The sequence below is a fragment of the Pseudoliparis swirei genome, chromosome 3 (genome assembly GCF_029220125.1).
Source record: "Pseudoliparis swirei isolate HS2019 ecotype Mariana Trench chromosome 3, NWPU_hadal_v1, whole genome shotgun sequence".
In the NCBI taxonomy this organism is placed as follows: Eukaryota; Metazoa; Chordata; class Actinopteri; order Perciformes; family Liparidae; genus Pseudoliparis; species Pseudoliparis swirei.
Window position 1 is genome coordinate 15,814,048 of NC_079390.1, and position 18,710 is coordinate 15,832,757.

The following is an 18,710-nucleotide window of genomic DNA, read 5'->3' on the forward strand; positions in this document are numbered from 1 at the left end:
TTGTGCAGAGTATGTTGAACCAATGTGTTAGTGTCTTATCCCCCACGTTATCTCACACTCTCCTGAGGCGGTTATGATTCATGCTGTAATGCTACACATATCTGTCCCGCGCCAGCTTCTTATGCATATTCCTGAAGCCCCCCGTCCAGGTGTGATGTGGGTTGTCTAAATCCCCAGGCAGCCCCCTGTGTCCCCTGAGGTCTGCTCCGGCTCCACCTCTCTGCCATGTGACACGCAGCATCGGAGGGTATAAAAACCACTCATCGCCTGTTACGCACCAGAACCAAAACAAGAGGAGCGCGCAAGACCAGCACGCAGGAGGAGAAGACCATCATCAGGAGACCCGGATTTAAGAGACACCGGACGGATCGCAGAGTTCAACGTGATGAAAGTTTTTTGAGTTTTTCTTCGACATCTTTTGAGGAATATTTTTGCACGAGACGAATGCGGACATCAACTTTGACGTGGAAAGCAAACTTCTGAGAGAAAATGGCACATATACACCTGAGATCTCTCCTGGTGCTGGCTTTAGTGCACGTGGTAAGTTGGCTTCTGTGGATGCTAAATAAACAAATGACGCACTCTAAAGGTGTTTTACGCGCAGCGTTTCTGACATGTGTTTCTTTCCTTCTTGTTTTCTTGCCATTGCAGGTTTTGTCCTCCGGTGTGTTTGAGTTGAAAATCAACTCGTTCCACACGGCGCAGCGCATCTGCAGGAGACACCGGGACTGTCACATCTTTTTCAGGATTTGCCTAAAACACCCGGAGGATGTGATCTCCGCGGAGCCGCCGTGCACCTTTGGCACGGGACACACCAATGTCATCAGGGCCGACCACACCTCCATCTCCAGCAGCGCTCCCATCAGGGTGCCCTTCCACTTCAAGTGGCCGGTAAATAGAAGCCACTGGGTTGAAGAAAACGTTTAGACACAGCTGATTTACCACTTGATGTATAGTGTCAGACAGTACCGCTGCTAACCATGTTGGTGCCCTAAGCATAACTCCTTCATGATGCCCCCCTGAGATAGGAAAGTGACCCACGGCGATCGTTGTCGAGGGGGGGTGCTAGTGAGAGTGTGCTCACCTGTGTGCGCGGATGTGTCGGCGCGCATCACGGCAGAGCGATGCGACCCGAGAAGTGTTAAGGGGGGGGGGGGGTGCTGAGCGATTAAATATATCTCTTGTTATGCCTGTTTAGGCTGTATACATGCCTAAAAGGCGCCTAATATTTCCAGACTGAAATAATATCGGCATTATAATTATTATAACTATGAGGATTTTTTTAGTTGCCTATTTTGTGGTGCCCCCTCAGGACTTGGTGCCCTACGCGCAGCGCATAGTGCGCGTTATGGGAGCGGCGGCGCTGGTGTCAGATAATAAACCACATGCATCACTGTCATTGCACTAAACTCACCGTTCCTCTGCTGTAGGGAACATTTTCGTTGATCATTGAAGCCTGGAACGCTGAATCTCCGACCGAATACACAGGTACGGTTTCCCAAATCACGTGAAACCAAGATGCTTCACATTGCTGTGGAGGCTTTCCATCCATACATGCAGTATTAAAGATGTCCATTTCCTCTCCGCAGACAACCAAAACAACCTCGTGAGCCGCCTGGCGACCAGGAGGAGGCTTGCCATCGGCGAGGACTGGTCCCAGGACGTGCACTTCGGCGAGCAGAGCGAGCTGCGCTACTCCTACCACGTCTTCTGCGACGAGTACTACTTCGGGGACGGATGCGCTGAGTACTGCCGGCCGAGGGATGACACGCTGGGCCACTACACCTGCGACGAGGAGGGCAACCGCATCTGCCTGGAGGGCTGGAAGGGGAACTACTGCTCTGAGTGTAAGTGGAGATGCTGATAAGTAGAGCCACAGCCCTCGAGCAAGGCACCACACCAACGAGATTCAACCACACATTGATTTAAAGCATGTTATTTTGTAGTCTTCTGTCATCACAAAATAGCATTTCTTTAGCAAATAAGTCATTGTTACAAAAGCCTATTTAGATTAACTTTGTTTGTATAGCCCAAGTTACACTATTGGACACTATACTTTAAACCAAATGGAAACACTTTAGATCTCCAAGTCGATGAGAGTCAAATACCAGGAAAAAATACAATATTGGCTACACTCAGGCCCGTGCACAGACATGTTGGGGGGCAGTTGCTCAAACCAAAAAAAAGGGCACCTATCCCCAAGATGATTGATCTATTGATCACTGTAACTTGAAGTTAGCAAGTAATTTGTTGCTATGCAACACCTGAAACACATTGTGTTGTGAGAAGACATGAGAGCTAAACAAAATGGCATGTTTTCTATTCACAATTACAATTTATTTTCATTTGCAAAATGATAGGAGAGAAAAATGCCATATAATAAACCTGCGAGAAGGCGGGAGGGGCTCGGGGCTAAATTCTCACAAGAACTCAAATAAATTTCCCGTCAAATATCAAAACACGGTGCACGGTGGTGTAGTGGCTAGCACTGTCGCCTCACAGCAAGAGTGCCGTGGGTTCAATTCCCGGTCGAGGCGGTCCTTCTGTGTGGAGTTTGCATGTTCTCCCCGTGGCAGCGTGGGTTCCCTTCGGGTTCTCCGGCTTCCTCCCACAGTCCAAAGACATGCTGAAGGTTAATTGATCTCTAAATTGCCCGTGAGAGTGAATGGTTGTATGTTTCTATATGTGCCCTCGATGGACTGGCGGCCTGTCCAGGGTGTCCCCTGCCTTTGCCCTGTGTCAGCTGGGATCGGCTCCAGCGCCCCCGCGACCCTAATGAGGATAAGCGGTATTGATAATGGATGGATGGATGGATATCAAAACACATTTGGGGGGAATTGATGACAGAGAGTATTTTTTATTCTTCAATACTTATTAATAAGGAAAAAATTGGTCTCCAGCAGAAGGGGAACTTTTCTCATCCAGGGCAAAAGGGCCGGTGCTTGAGCACCACTAGGGGTCTATCTGTGCACATGCCTGGCTACACTCATTAAGTTAACAGCATCCTTGTGAAAATAGTTTACTCAAATAGAAGAGGACCTTGCACGAGTTTCCAATCCGTAACTCTCCAAACACAAACCAAACACAACATTAACATCTGAGCAAGTCAAGATATTGAGAAAACAGTATTGAGTATTGAGTGGAGACGGTACACAAGTCAGGAAGGGAATAAATCTTTGCAAAGAAAGACCACCCAAACCAAACCTTTACTCATTAGACTTGTAGAATGTAGACTCAAGGTGGGGGTGAAAAGTGTTTTCATCCTTCTCCTCAGGGTGATTACTGATCTCCCACAAAGACAGGAATCTTTTCAGAGCGTTTTATTTCTCTGACTGATGTCCCGCTGTGTTGTGTGCGTGCGTGTGTGTGTGTGTCACTCTTTTGCAAGACGGTGTGCAGTGTTCCATCTGCTTTTTGTTCTCTGTTACAATGAGAGAAAGAGCTGGGGCCCCAAATACACACACACACACACACACACACACACACACACACACACACACACACACACACACACTCTATTCAAGGTGATCTCTGTGTGTGTGTGTGTGTGTGTAATTGGAGGATAAAAGAAAGCGTTTTTGTCCGGCAGTGTGCCTACCAGCTGCTTGGCTTAATACTTAACAAACAGTGAAGTCTAGGGCTGGGGTCAGACAGGGGGGGCTGTACATTTGTGTGTGTGTGTGTGTGTCTGTGATGAGAAGGCGTGCCCATTGTAATCACACACCCTCCCTTTCCTCTCTCCTCTCCAGCCATCTGCTCGGCGGACTGCAGCGAGAGGCACGGATACTGCGAGGCCCCAGGGGGCTGTACGTGCCGCATGGGCTGGCAAGGCCCCTCCTGCAAGGAGTGCGTCCGCTACCCGGGCTGCCTCCACGGGACGTGCAGCCAGCCGTGGCAGTGCAGCTGCCAGGAGGGCTGGGGGGGGCTCTTCTGTGACCAGGACCTCAACTACTGCACCAACCACAAGCCCTGTGCCAACGGAGCCACCTGCACCAACACGGGCCAAGGCAGCTACACCTGCACCTGCCGGCCCGGCTATGGAGGCACCAACTGTGAGCTGGAGACCAACGAGTGCGACAGCAACCCCTGCAAGAACGGAGGCAGCTGCAACGTGAGTGCACAGTGGGATCAAGTCTGTTTGGTGGAAAGGTGCACTGGTACTGATGTTGCATGAGATCACATAAGATGAGAACACGTTGTGAATGACATGCAGGGAAGTGCAGCAGCAGATATAAGAAGTTACTTTATGCTGTTGTGAACATCTATGTACAAACAAAGCATTAGACAATTCAAATCAAAGTAGTTCATAATAAACACAGCAACGTATATAGTAATTCTAATTGGGATACACAATTAGACAAGGAATTTGCACACAATAATATATAATGTTGCACATCTTGAATACAGCTAGTGGAACCAAAGTGTGTCTTTTATCCAGAGCACAGTGGTGTAAAATGTTCAATTAGGCAATAACTGCTGAAGCTGCATATGTTTCCCCCGGTCTCGTCCAAACGAACGGAACCCCTCCAGCACCAGACTCCCCCCTTAACGACCCTCCTCCCCTCCCTCTGTCCGCAGGACCTGGAGAACGACTACTCGTGCACCTGCCCGCAGGGCTTCTACGGCAAGAACTGCGAGATCATCGCCATGACGTGCGCCGACGGGCCGTGCTTCAACGGCGGCACCTGCGTGGAGACGACGACCGGCGGCTACACCTGCCGCTGCCCCCCAAGCTACACCGGCTCCAACTGCGAGAAGAAGCTGGACCGCTGCAGCAACAGGCCCTGTCTGAACGGTGAGTGGCGACACCTGGTGGCCGAAGTGGGAACTTTAGCTGTGGACGCTCTTACAACGACGCTTCACAAATTCATGCAGAGAGCGTGACATGTAACACTCTTGATCTCTCTGTCTCCTGCAGGCGGGGAATGCCTGGACCTCGGCCAGAGCGTCCTGTGCCGCTGTCAGGCGGGCTTCACCGGTGCCAACTGCCAGGTGAACGTGGATGACTGCGCCTCGACCCCGTGCCAGAACGCCGGCACGTGCCAGGACGGTGTGAACGACTACACCTGCTCCTGCACCCTGGGCTACACGGGCAAGAACTGCAGCGTGCGCTCCGACGCCTGTGGCGCCCGCCCGTGCCAGAACGGAGGCACTTGCTTCACCCACTTCACCGGGCCCGTGTGTCAGTGCCCCAAGGGCTTCATGGGTCCGAGCTGTGAGTTCACGTTGCAGCCCAGTTTTAAGCCGGCGCTGCGCCAGACCTCGCAGCCCTCCTCCGCGACCCTCACCGTCTCCTGCGTTCTCGCCGCCCTGGTGCTGGTCCTGGCCGCGGGGATCGTGCTCCTGAGGAGGAGGAGGAGGGGGCTGCAGGGGAGGAAGCAGCTGAATGACAGCGCGGTGTACAACGACTTGGATACAGTCAACAACCTCGGAGGGAGCGAGAGAGAGGCCTTCCTCGGTCCCAACGGCATGTTCAAGATCAGCAACGGCACGGCCCGCCTCAGCCTCTCCCTCTGCCCGGACGGGAGGTCCGGCTACCGGCAGAACCCCGCGGAGAGCAGCCTAGTCCGGGGCGAGCGCCAGGACTTCATGTGGAGGGATGAGGCCAGCCTGGGCTCCGGCGCCGGGCAGAGATGAGAACACGTGCGCGTTCACACCGGGGTGAAGGAAGGAATATTAGCACTTGCTGCTCCTCGCTCCTCACGCACAGTGAAGGGAAGGAGATGAAAACCTCTCTGCTCATGCAGAAGATAATGTCCCATTAAAAATGTAAGCGTAAGAAACAAAAATATTGACAAATGAAATATTCTGATGAAGACGATTTACAAAGATTATTGAAAATGTATATGGGGCAAAGCTCTTCCACGTTCAAGACCCAAAGAAAGAAACAATATGATCCACTCTTCATAGGACCTACAACTCAAACCAAAAACAGGAAGTCACCACACTCTTTGGAAAACCTGTCCAAAAAAAAAAATGTTTTACTGGGATATTGTTTTTAATATGTTTGATTGTTTCTCATTTGTTTTTTAAAACATTGAAATTTTTTTTTGCTTTTCAATCTTCCTTTGAACATTATTTCCTTATTGTGCGTACCATCATTTTTATACTTTATATTATTTATTTATTTGAAAACTTATGTTAAAAGGCTCCACTTTGATTGTCACAGATGTAGAAATATATATTTATATGATGCCGAATGAAGACCGACGCTTGATGTTGTCCCTGGATGTTTCATGGGGCTCTGAGGGCCGTATGACATATCCCAAAGATATTGAGAGCAGGGGGTGTAAGAAAGAAAAAATGGGCTTTATCACGCAAAGTCAGCCATTACTGTAATTTATATTTATAAAGCGTATACTACTGATCACATTGCTTCTTCACGTGCCATTTTTGTGTTCATACCAAAGTTTGTGTTATGTTACATGTTTCCATTCACATTATTTAATTTCATCATGTTGTGGTTGTGATTTATAATAAAAGATTTGCTTTGATGCGACTCTGGATTGAAGTCTCTGTTGTGATTGTTTTCTCAATGAATTGGCTGCGGGCTGGAAGGTTATTAAAGTCAGTCATTTCCTAATAGGACAACGTTGTTCGATCAATATGCTTATTAATTAAGAACTTCAGGAGAATACCTGCTTGACAATAGGTCTGATTTCCTTCAGAAGGAGAGGTTGGAATGATCTGTCCTTCATGAAGTCATAAAGACTTTTGTCCAGGTGCTCAAACTCCAGACAGATGTGTTGTTTGCACCTGGTACCATTGAACAGACAGATGTTATATTAGCTTGACCCACAGTAACAAACCATCATATTGTTTGTCTGCTGTGGCCTGCATAACTAAATAGCCATGATTTCTCATCATTTTGATGGCTACTGTCTTCTTGTCGGTGATATTCATGCACTCCGCAACTGTGCCGAAGGTTCCCTGCCCGAGGACAGACTCCACCAGGTCACTGGAGGAGCCCGAACTGAGCAAGTCTCCAATGAACACCCGGTTCTGATGGGATGGGGCGTCAGCCATGGTTAAAGCCATCAGATGTGACACCTGCTGCCAGGAACTCAAAGCTGAGAGAAATGCAGGTGTGCACACAACATTTAGAACAACCAGCAAAGTAAAAGGTTGTTGCTTGTTGTGAACATATGGTCCCTTATCTTTTGAGTGTTAAAGTAACACTAACAATTCAGAGTTAATGAAATTTGGGTAAGAGCTATTATTTTACTCTACACTACACTGAGAAGTGTTCATTTTGATTAACACTAGTCCAATGTAGAATAATAACTCTTAGCAGAGTTGCATGAAATCTGAAATGTTATCACCATGTTCAGTGTTACTTTACATTATATTCAGCTGACACCTTTATGTTACATTCATACACTGGAGACACAGCTACAGGGAGCAAGTCAGGGTTAAGTGTCTTGCTCAAGGACACATCGACTAGGGTGGGGATTGAACCCCCTGATTGAAAGACGGACCTGCTAACCACTGACCCACAGTGGCTTTCTAACATTCTGTAAATAGGGACCATATGTTTACTGCCTTAGTGTTAATCTTGCTAGTGTTGTAATAACTCTGAAAGAGTCAATATACGTTGACACTGAATATTTAACACTGGAGAATTTATTGCATTATATTAGAGAGAAGACAGACACCTCTACGGACGGTATCTACGACACACAACTCACACAAAAACAATCTAGATTGATAAATAATGCCTACAGGTAAAATGGAAATATATATTTTTCATTTTGGGCTGAAGTATTTCTTTCACATAATATCTATCATGTTGCATGTCAGTATCTGATTAAGAGCTCTATGCAAGAAAGAAAAACACTTTTCACACAAACACGCAGGTGCACACGTGATCCAAGCAGGTGAACACGCTTCTGTCAGGAATAGTCGTCCTTTTTCCATCTTGTGCATTTCTCAGTTTACACATGGTTTTGACATATTTCACAAAGAATAGTTTCCCATTAGACTTTGCAACTATACACAGAGTGCATATGTGTTTACATTTCAGGCACCAGCACACAACTCAACATGTACCGGTTTGTATAATCTGCACATCACTTAATCCCACTGCAGTACACATTGAGCAGCTATAATTACAATGTAAGGATAAAAGTACATGCATAATACTTATGTACAAAAGTGTGAAGGAAGGAATTCAATTAAACTCTCTATACCCCCTAAAATCAAATAAAACGACAGAAAAAGTGAACTCATCAGAACCAATTAGCTCCCCCTCCTCCACCCTGATTGGTCATTCAATCCACCTGCACTTAATCACCTGCCCATGGTTTCCCCTCTCCCAACCCCTCATGATTCCTAGTCTTAAAAAGTAGGATGGGAGCCAGAGCCTTCAGTTATTAAGCTCCTCTTTTATGGAACTTCCTCTCCTTCTAACATGTCCTCCATCGAGGCCACATATCTATCTAACAAATAAAAGCAGAACATGCAGCACAATAACACACTTTTATATAAACTCAACACAAGTAGTGAGAAGGTGGATGTCAGAATAATGTAAACTACATACTACAGGACGGTAGGTGACGCTGCTCGTTTAAAAGTTGGCATCAAAACACGGAAAGAAAACATGACTGGAAAGTGGAGAACTGCACAATGTTCATGAACCAAAAGGTTTTGGACTCGTAGTTCCCACGGATCGTGTCAACGATCAAAATATTGAGTTGTATATTTATATGTTGCACATGTTTAAAAACAACATTGTTAATGAAATAGAGTGTGTATTTGCAGTGACATTTTGTTTTGTTGTCCTGTGGCATTGCGATCAGGCATCTGCCGAAAGAAATGATAAGCCGACTTTGTAGCCAATTATAACCCATAAAACACATAATTAAAAAAAACATTTGTGCTGACTCTTCTTGCAGCAATTCATCGGAGAAGACCATAAGACACACGCACGCCAACACGCGCGCAGGTTTCAACTGTCGCTTCCAGAGTCAGTGGCGGAATAATTCAACCAATCCACATATTCACTCGAGGACCAGATCTCATTTGGAGGAGTGGACGAGACCTTGTTCTTGTATTGATTATATGATATCGATCGGGGATCAGGTGAGTCCGTGTTGCAGCAAGCTGCCAATCAGCTGTCGGCTTTAAAGACCGGGGTTCAGCACGCGGTCAGACCCAGCAGCTCAGTTGGTATGTTCCAGCCTTGTTTTTTATGTCTGGAAAACTATGGTCCACTTGGCTGTTATTAAATCCTGAAAAATAAATACCCCATCGTCTCTCTCTCTCTCTCTCTCTCTCTCTCTCTCTCTCTCTCTCTCTCTCTCTCTCTCTCTCTCTCTCTCTCTCTCTCTCTCTCTCTCTCTCTCTCTCTCTCTCTCTCTCTCTCTCTCTCTCTCTCTCTCTCTCTCTCTCTCTCTCTCTCTCTCTAGACCAGCCATGGCAGCCGATCTGAAGGGAGCAACGCGCGAGGAAACGGGCTTGTGTCCGAGCCACGGCGGCCCCATCCCGAAGAGGCACGCCCGGGTTACCGTGAAGTACAACCGGAAGGAGCTGCAGAGGCGGCTGGACTTGGAGAAGTGGATCGAAGAGAGCCTGGACCGGCTGTACTCGGGTCAGGTGCGTGCAGATAAGACAGAAACCTCACAGGCTGCATTGCTTTTAAACACATTCCACACTGTGTTGTATAACAACACCAACGCCTTTCAAAAGATGATCAAAAATATGTTTTTTAAAGGTGTAACTCTCTTCAGTTAAATATGCAGACTGATTTAAAGTGATTTGACTTGCAGAAGGCACATTGAGATGATACAGTCCTGAGGCTCCGCTGCACGCCTCCTGTAGGTGATCTATGAGGCGGAGAGGTGGGGCAGCCTGCTTCTCCTTACAAGGCCATGAGCATCCTGTAGATGTGAGGAACACCTCTGTCTACTTCTCAGAGATGTATATGTTTCTCAGGGCTGGCCTTACATGGGCAGTGTGGAATGGAGAGGGTAGACACAGCACATCTGTCACCGGCGGGAGTACCGTAATTGGGTGTTTCTCAAGGGTGGAGTGGGGGGTCATTAAGAGAGGACATCATGCATTTCTTTGGACATCGAATGCAGGGTTCGTGTTGTAGCCAAATGTGTTGATTGGGAGAAAATAGAATCCAGGGTATTACCTGAATGATCAGGGAGCTGCATGCGGTGTGAAGCTTAGAGAGCCGATGGCATATTAACATGAAGCGCTTATATAATAATAATATGTCATATGACAGGAGCAAATGGTTCTGACTATGATTTTGCTCATTTTCATGTTCAGTTTTGTGTTTTGGGCCTCTACCAGAACCGATGGGCTGGTTAAATCACATGTTTTCTGATCCAAGCAGCCCACAGGAGCTCTGGCTTTGCCGGCTTATGTCACAGTTAGTGGCTCCACAAGGAATGTGTGCTCGAGCACCGGAGAAGTGACTTCTTCATGAGGTGTCCCTTTTTAATGTTTTTAATCGTTTTTGTTGTTGTAATATGACCAATTATGATAACTTTATTTCTGAACCACGTCATGTCACACACACACAAACAGAAGACCCGTATTGTTGTATTTTAGGGTAGAAGGACCTGTATGAGTTCAGGGAGCAGGTGATGCTGGCTGGCTGTAGAGCTGGAGTCCTGTATGTGTCGAGGGAATGAGACGGCAGGGCAGTGGCGCGGTCGGGTGCATGGGACTGTCCCGTTTCTTTTTGCCTGCCCAGCGGGTACAATGGCTGCTTGTTCAAACAGTGAGCCACTGTTCCAGTGTGACATGAACATTGTTGCTATTCAGCATCCCAGAGCCCAAACATGCAAGTGATGGATGTTCAATGTGTGCAGGCTTTGACTTCAGGTCTTCAGTTGCATTTCACACTCGTAGAATGTAACTCCATGAAGGTACTTAAAGGTGGCCTGGGATCGAAACGTAAATCATTTAATGCTGCTTGAACTATTCCTTAACTATGCACATTTTATCTAAAGGGCCAGTGGGTTTCTGGTGATAAAATGGATTATAATATGTTATCTTTGGTGGGAGAATGTAAGAATTGTTGTATTTTCATTAGCCTAAAAATAAGCCGTTCACGTTTCCGCGTCAGTCGCCGTACCGACTCCGGCACACTGGAAAAGTTTCAGTTGGTTACAATCTGCAATTTCACCAGTAGAGATGTCCCCAAACCGGGGGAAATGAGCCTTGTGGGTAAAACAATATTGAATTTACTAGAAGTGTAATGTACTGTAAGTCTTGCTGAAGCATTGGAATAAATTGTATATGGCTATATGGGGTTACATTTGGTTAAAATTGACGACAGGAGAGATGACTTCTGAGGAAGAGCCAGGTTCAATTAGTTGAACCAGATGACAGGTGTGTGTGTGGCATTGTGTATGGGGCGTCATTAAGATTGTGTGTTCTTCAATGTGTTTACATCAGGAAGGGGATATGCCAGATGAGGTGAACATTGATGACTTGATTGACCTGCCTAACGACGAGGAGCGAGTCCAAAAGTTACAGGTAACACAACCTGCTGTATCATTGTGTACTGCATCGCTCATGGTTTCATTTGACTTCACGATGAGAGAGTTTCTGCACTGAGATCAACACATTTTGTTAAGAAAGTCACTCAAATAGACCCGTTCGGAAAGAGTTAATATCACTGTGCAGTTTTAAGGGAAACACTGTGTTAATACTGAAACTGAATATATATTTATGTGTGTATGTGTATATATGTATGTGTATATATATATGTGTATATATATATGTGTATATATATGTATGGATATATATATATGTTTGTATATATGTATGTATGTATGTATATATATTCAATTCAGTTTATTTGTATAGCCCAATTTCACAAATTACAAATTTGTCTCGGAGTGCTTTACAATCTGTACACATAGACATCCCTGCCCCAAAACCTCACATCGGATCAGGAAAAACTCCCAAATAACCCTTCAGGGGGAAAAAAGGGAAGAAACCTTCAGGAGAGCAACAGAGGAAGATCCCTCTCCAGGATGGACAGGTGCAATAGATGTAATGTGTACAGAAGGACAGATTTAGAGTTAAAATTAGGGCTGTGAAACGATTAACATTTTTAATCGGGTTAATCACAGGTTTTTGTGGATTAATCATGATTAATCACATATTACCGATATTCTCGGTATATTTTGTGAGAACATAGAGATTTATGACAAAAGACGGATATATACATTTATACATTCTTCTATACAATGGTGTTGCAACTCAGCAGTTATTTAGCAGTTTTCTTCCATATGGAACATGAATACATCTTCATCCTAAACAGAATGTTTAACCCTCCTGTTACCTTTCGGGTCAATTTGACCCCATTCAATGTTTAATGTCGGTGTTCTTTGGGGTCAATTTGACCCCAGGCTTTTTCACTGTGTCAAACATATAAGAAATATCAACTTTTTTATTTATTTAAAGGGCTATTTAGGTAGTCAACAAACAAACATAAAGTACCTCACACTTAAACTTGGGAAGCAATATTAATTCTAATAATTTTCTGGAGGTTTTAATTGCTGGGGTCAAATTGACCCCGAGGGTAAAATATGTTAGTAAATGTAAAGGTAACAGGAGGGTTAAACAGAACATGTTTCTCTTGTTTGTCAACCATTAACTCCACCATGATACAATCTAAAGGCCTCTAGTCTTCCTCTAGCAGCTGCTGAGGCAAACTGACTGTGTGGGTTTTCTTCATGAACTGGGCCGTGATGAAAGGGACGGCGGGGACACCGCTGCAAAGCTGAAACCTCACCGGCCCGGACACGGACAGGTGGACAGATTGACAAGTGACTTTTTTTTGCTCGGTCCCGATGCGCGCGCACGGAGCTCTGTGGCGCGCGAGACGGAGATCGATAAGTGTTAACGCAACGCGAAGAGACAGAAATGACATGCTGCTGTGGAGATACGATCAACAACAGACGTTTAGTTTAATAAAAGAACAAAGACGTGCTATAGAGAACATGTCAGGGCAGGGGGCGGGCCAATCTTTTTAATGTCATGCGATCTACCGACACTACGCCGCGATCGACTGGCAGGTCGCGATCGACGTGTTGAGACCCCTGATCTACAGGAAGTAAAAGTCGTAACAAGGTTTCCGTAGGTGAACCTGCGGAAGGATCATTACTGATGAACAGACCGTCTGCATGAGAGCGGACAGAGTTCAGATTTAAGCTCATTTTGCAAGTGACTTTTTTTTCGTCCCGACGACCAACAACAGACGGATTGGAAGCTCATTCTGCGCATGCGTTAAATGCGTAAAAAAAAAAAAAAACTAGTTAAACCTGTAATTGAATTAACTGAGTTAACGCGTTATTTTTCACAGCACTAGTTAAAATACATTCAATGAATATGACAGAGTGTATGAATAGTTCATAGTAGGCATATTCCACGATGGAGACCTCCATGATCCATCAGGCAGATGGAGGTAGAGAGGAGGAGTGGGCGGAGTCTCAACAGTGGGCGGAGTCTCAACAGGGCAGTGGCGTAGTCGGTAGCAGGAATTCCACGACCCAGACCTCGATGATCCATCAGCAGATAGGATCTATGCCGTCTCATAGGGTCCGATGACCCCATGAGACGTGAAATCAAAAGGACTCCGGGGAGAAAGCAGAGTTAGTAACGTGTGATTGAGAGATGAAAATTCATCCCTAAGGAGAGAAAAAAGAGGAGATAGGTACTCAGTGCATCCTAAAACGTCCCCCGGCAGCTATAAGCCTATAGCAGCATATCAAGGGGCTGGACCAGGGCAAACCTGATTCAGCTCTAACTATAAGCTCTGTCAAAGAGGAAAGTCTTCAGTCTACTCTTAAACGAGGTGACTGTGTCTGCCTCCCGGACTGAAATTGGAAGCTGATTCCATAAAAGAGGAGTTGATAACTAAAGGCTCTGGCTCCCATTCTACTTTTTAAGACTCTAGGAATTACAAGTAGTCCCACATTTAGTGAGCGCAGCTCTCTAGTGGGGCAATATGGTACTACAAGCTCCTTAAGATATGATGGTGGATCACCAATTAAGGCTTTGTACGTTAAGAGAAGAATTTTAAAAGTGATTCTTGATTTTACTGGGAGCCAGTGCAGAGCAGCTAGTGCAGGAGTGATGTGATCTCTTTTCTTAGTTTTAGTGAGAATACGAGCTGCAGCATTCTGGATCAACTGGAGGGACCTAAGAGACTTATTAGAGCAGCCTGATAATAAGGAGTTGCAGTAATCCAGTCTCGAAGTAACGAACGCGTGAACCAATTTTTCTGCATCTTTTTGAGACAAGATGTGCCTGATTTATATGTGTATGTGTTTATGTGGCTGCTTTGTAACAACATAATCCTTCTTCTGTTGACAGGAGCTCCTTCAAAGGTGCAGTAGCAACACAGAGGTATGTTTTTAACTCGTAAATGTCATTTATTACAAGTCATGATGATAATGAAATACAGCATACACACACTGGTCACATGCACTCAAAGTGATGCTGCAGCTTCTGACCTCGTCCTACAGTCACTCCTCATCCCCCAACAGTGGCTGTGTGGGCCTGTCACTCTCCATTTGAAGCCTAAAACAATTGAGTCTTTCTGGACTCGAGTGTTGGCCTCGCTGTTTCCCGGTGGTCACGGTGCATGGAGCAAGAGAGCAGGGAGGATCAGTGCTGCTCTTCTTACCCGAACTCTGGCGTGGAGCAGTGTTATAACATACGTCATCTTCTTGGAAAGCATAACACACCCCCTCCACACACAACCATTCTAAAGTTTACACAAAAAGATATACCCCAAAGTGTATCTGCGGTTCATACAAGTCTTCAACACGTCTGAGTTATCAAATGATGTGGGCTTCTTCCAAAATTCTATTTCTGTTACGTTGAGCCTCTGTGGGTGGACAGAGACACTGAATGGGAATTTCATACTGAAAAGACCGGAACATTAGAAGATGGGTTTGTCTATCGCAAAGTGCCGAAGCCTTATTTTACCATCAGATTACCTCTGGACTGTATATTTGGACACCGGATTTAGTTCCTCATCTCTTTCATTGGACGTGTGTTTGAAGGAGATCTCATAAAGGCTCATTTGAAAAAGAGGAACAATTACATGTTTTATCTAAACAAACAGAGCTGCTTGCCACTAAAAAAGGTTTCCGAGATATACGCCACAGTGTTAGTATCTCGAAGCATGACCGGGCATCGGGGGATGGCGGTCTCTCATGGCTCTCCACTTCCTTGTTTTCTTTTTTATAAATGTAAAGTGGACTCAACATGGAATCAACTTTATTGCTGCTGATTAATGTCCATAAAAAGACAAACTAAATAAATCGTTACTCATACAAATGTTTACAGTCCGTCTTATTGACTGGAGCTGCTTGTTTTGCCCACCTAATAATAATAAAAAATTTATTTTATAAGGCGCCTCTCAAGGCACTCAAGGTCGCCGTACAACACATTAAAAACGGTTAAAACAACCGGAGAGCAGCGGCAGCTAGACGCGCCAGCGTTCACTCCCGGAAGTGACGTACATGATGAAAGATTACAGCACAACATGAGGGTAGAGAGGAGAGGAGAACAACCCGCAGACTACGCTCCTATAGGAGGACAGTGTGGGAGCAGGAAAACACACATTTTAAACATTACTTGCAACGGGAAGCAGGCGAAGGGATGGGGGGTGAGGGTTGTGAATGCATATCAGTGTGTAGAAAGTTTGTGTATGAGTGGCCTGGGTTGTCGTCTTCCCCCAGGCCACAATCAGACACCTCTACTCGCTGTTGCCATAACACACCGTATCTGGCGATGCCCACAGAAAAGTACTCGCTTATTTTACGTGATTAAAAAGTAACTCGCACACATTTAAGTCAAAACGGTGTACGTCTATGTTTGTTTATATATACGAACTACTCTGCTTTCCATGTATAGGGAGTATATATATATGTGTATATATACAGGACTGTCTCAGAAAATTAGAATATTGTGATGAAGTTCTTTATTTTCTGCAATGCAATTAAAAAAACAAAAATGTCATGCATTCTGGATTCATTACAAATCAACTGAAATATTGCAAGCCTTTTATTCTTTTAATATTGCTGATTATGGCTTACAGCTTAAGAAAACTCAAATATCCTATCTCTAAATATTAGAATATCATGAAAAAGTATACTAGTAGGGTATTAAACAAATCACTTGAATTGTCTAATTAACTCGAAACACCTGCAAGGGTTTCCTGAGCCTTGACAAACACTCAGCTGTTATAAATCTTTTTTTTTTACTTGGTCTGAGGAAATATTAAAATTTTATGAGATAGGATTTTAGAGTTTTCTTAAGCTGTAAACCATAATCAGCAATATTAAAAGAATAAAAGGCTTGCAATATTTCAGTTGATTTGTAATGAATCCAGAATGCATGACATTTTTGTTCTTTTAAATTGCATTACAGAAAATAAAGAACTTCATCACAATATTCTAATTTTCTGAGACAGTCCTGTATATATAAACATGTATGTATATGGTGGGAAATGACTAAACGCTACTTATTTACAGTGTTTTTGCTTCTTCACTTTTGCTGTTTGTTTCATATTCTGTGCGGTATTGTTTTAGTCATTTAACGTTGGTCTTCGAACACCATGTTCAGACGCTCATCCACTTACTTGGCCTTTACTCATTAATGATGCCTGTCTCCTCTGATTGAGCTGTTTTCATAGCAAGTATCTTTCTCTTGCACCACAACTGGGATTCTTCCCCTAAAAATGACCGTGTTCTTCCTCTCTCTAACAGCAAGCTTTAAAAAAGCTCTTTGTCTCCTTTTAAAAATGCCTAAATTCTGCATGCATTGCCCATAATACATGGACAATATACTTTTAAGTAGTTTAGATTATAACAATTTAACATCTTTTGTAACATGCTTCCCTTTTACACACACCACCTCATCAGGTATTTTTTTGTATCCATAGACTTTACATTACAATCAACACAGACAACAAGATGGACATGATGATAAAAGTACACAAAGCCAAAAATCAGTGCACAGTTATTATTCTAATGTGTTCGCCTGAACGATGGCGACTGGATCAAAGCTGTTTTTATTCAGCTTTGTTCTGCACCGTGGTGCTAAATGCCTCTGTCTTGAAGGGAGAAGCTGAAATTCCCTGAGCAAAGGGTAGGGGGAGTCCTTAACAGTCAGGGTCCGACCATGTTACGAGGGAATAGGCCAGTTGTATATTTTGGAGTGTGAAGTCAATATAAACTGTCTAAGTTGAACGAGTTGTCTAAATGCTGAAGAGGATGAGCTTTGCTGTAATTAGTGTAGCAGAGAAGTTACAGTAAAAGGTTTGTGACTTCTTTTATTGTTTGAGATGCCAGCAAATCTCTTTGAAAAGACGAAAAACACTGACGTGACCGGCTCTTAGTGCTCTTCACCTGCATTGAAGTTTTAACCAAATGTGACACAAACAGGAGAAAATAATAGATTTGTTGTGTACAAGCTTAATGCCAAGCTGAACAGTGATATTCGATAAGCTATTGTAAGAATTATGACTCATTGAAAATGTCCACAGGACATAAAATACTCTCTAGCGTTGTCGAAAGGCCGGTTGTGGTCGCACTGCAAGATGTAAAAGACATACTGGAAGACTCACTTGCTCCATGTGACTCCTGCTCCTCCTCAGACCTTCACCAGAGAGCTGGTGGCAAAGCTGGAGGGAGTTCACAAGCAGGACGAGCTGCAGAGCGAGGGCATCGAGCATCCGGTCATCTGCCACAGCCACCCTCGCCACGAGCCCTACCACTTCAACAACCCACAACACTCCCACCACGCCCGAGGCCAGAACCAGACCCTCTGACTCCCCACCTTGGGGGAACACTAGAATGCTGCAGGAAGTAAGTTATAATAGGTCTAATTGAAGCCTGTGGTTAACATGTCTAAATGTTATGGTAAATATCCCTTTTTGTAAATGGTGAAGCTTTTACACGTCTTAAAACAGGTGGTGGCTAACAAATGGCTAAATGAAAGTTGGGGAATATAACATCAGCTTTTTACTTGAAAATCATAAAAGTGGTGGTCGCTGTATAAGAAGAACTTGTCGAACAAAACGTGATCTTCAACGTTTATTTGTCACAGAGTTTATTTTCTGCAATAATGTAAAATCCAATGGAAGAATCCCACCGGCTCCTGACGAGGGAACCAGTGTGACGGTCTCTTCCGGGTGGACTTTAGGCATCCCTGCAGCACTCTATTAGCCAATAAGACGTGAAATAGAAATAGATTTATAGCTCTCAGAGGGAGGGTTTCACTCTCCAGATGCCCTTCATCACAAATAGTCCGTAATCATACAGGAAGAAATGCGTCATAGAAATATAAATGTTTCCACTCTGTTCCAAAAATACATTTTTTTTGCGGAAAAACCTGTGACTCTCCCTTTGACTCGACTGGAACAAGCTGTCAATATCTTGCTCTTTAATAACTCAGATTAGATGCACGTTTATGTCTTATTTAACATCTGTTCGAATATGACGGTCATGAATGTTATTTATTATCATGATTACAGGACACGGAGATAGACCCAACATCCCAGTATGATGCAACACTGTTTGCATTGCATATGCACATAACTCTGTAACACTTCATTGTCATTCAGACCTCCTGTTTTCCAGATGTGTTCTTACATGTACTACATTTGATTATGTAAAGAGACACTAGTCCTGTGCAGGACTCGCTAATAAAACAATGTATCTCAC

General features: G+C 44.5%; 2 protein-coding genes across 2 annotated transcripts; both read left to right on the plus strand.

Moving 5' to 3' along the window:
• The first annotated feature begins 356 nt into the window (after positions 1–356).
• Positions 357–6,494, plus strand: dlb (deltaB). Its single transcript, XM_056409992.1, has 7 exons — positions 357–540; positions 652–891; positions 1,431–1,488; positions 1,590–1,847; positions 3,750–4,111; positions 4,579–4,795; positions 4,919–6,494. Exons 1-7 carry the CDS (start codon positions 490–492, stop codon positions 5,635–5,637), a joined length of 1,905 nt encoding a protein of 634 aa, XP_056265967.1. The 5' UTR covers positions 357–489; the 3' UTR covers positions 5,638–6,494.
• A 2,624-nt stretch (positions 6,495–9,118) lies between these two features.
• ppp1r14aa (protein phosphatase 1, regulatory (inhibitor) subunit 14Aa) lies at positions 9,119–18,709 on the plus strand. Its single transcript, XM_056411881.1, has 6 exons — positions 9,119–9,168; positions 9,408–9,594; positions 11,416–11,496; positions 14,347–14,379; positions 17,642–17,852; positions 18,521–18,709. Exons 2-5 carry the CDS (start codon positions 9,415–9,417, stop codon positions 17,813–17,815), a joined length of 468 nt encoding a protein of 155 aa, XP_056267856.1. The 5' UTR covers positions 9,119–9,168; positions 9,408–9,414; the 3' UTR covers positions 17,816–17,852; positions 18,521–18,709.
• The last annotated feature ends 1 nt before the right edge of the window (position 18,710 follows it).

Excerpts from the sequence above, each read along its gene's own strand:
- dlb (XM_056409992.1), top strand. The coding sequence starts at position 490 with ATGGCACATATACACCTGAGATCTCTCCTGGTGCTGGCTTTAGTGCAC. Across the intron at positions 892-1,430 it reads CCTTCCACTTCAAGTGGCCG|GGAACATTTTCGTTGATCAT; the intron begins GTAAATAGAAGC and ends CCTCTGCTGTAG. Across the intron at positions 4,112-4,578 it reads AGAACGGAGGCAGCTGCAAC|GACCTGGAGAACGACTACTC; the intron begins GTGAGTGCACAG and ends CTCTGTCCGCAG.
- ppp1r14aa (XM_056411881.1), top strand. The coding sequence starts at position 9,415 with ATGGCAGCCGATCTGAAGGGAGCAACGCGCGAGGAAACGGGCTTGTGT. Across the intron at positions 9,595-11,415 it reads ACCGGCTGTACTCGGGTCAG|GAAGGGGATATGCCAGATGA; the intron begins GTGCGTGCAGAT and ends TGTTTACATCAG. Across the intron at positions 11,497-14,346 it reads AGCGAGTCCAAAAGTTACAG|GAGCTCCTTCAAAGGTGCAG; the intron begins GTAACACAACCT and ends TTCTGTTGACAG.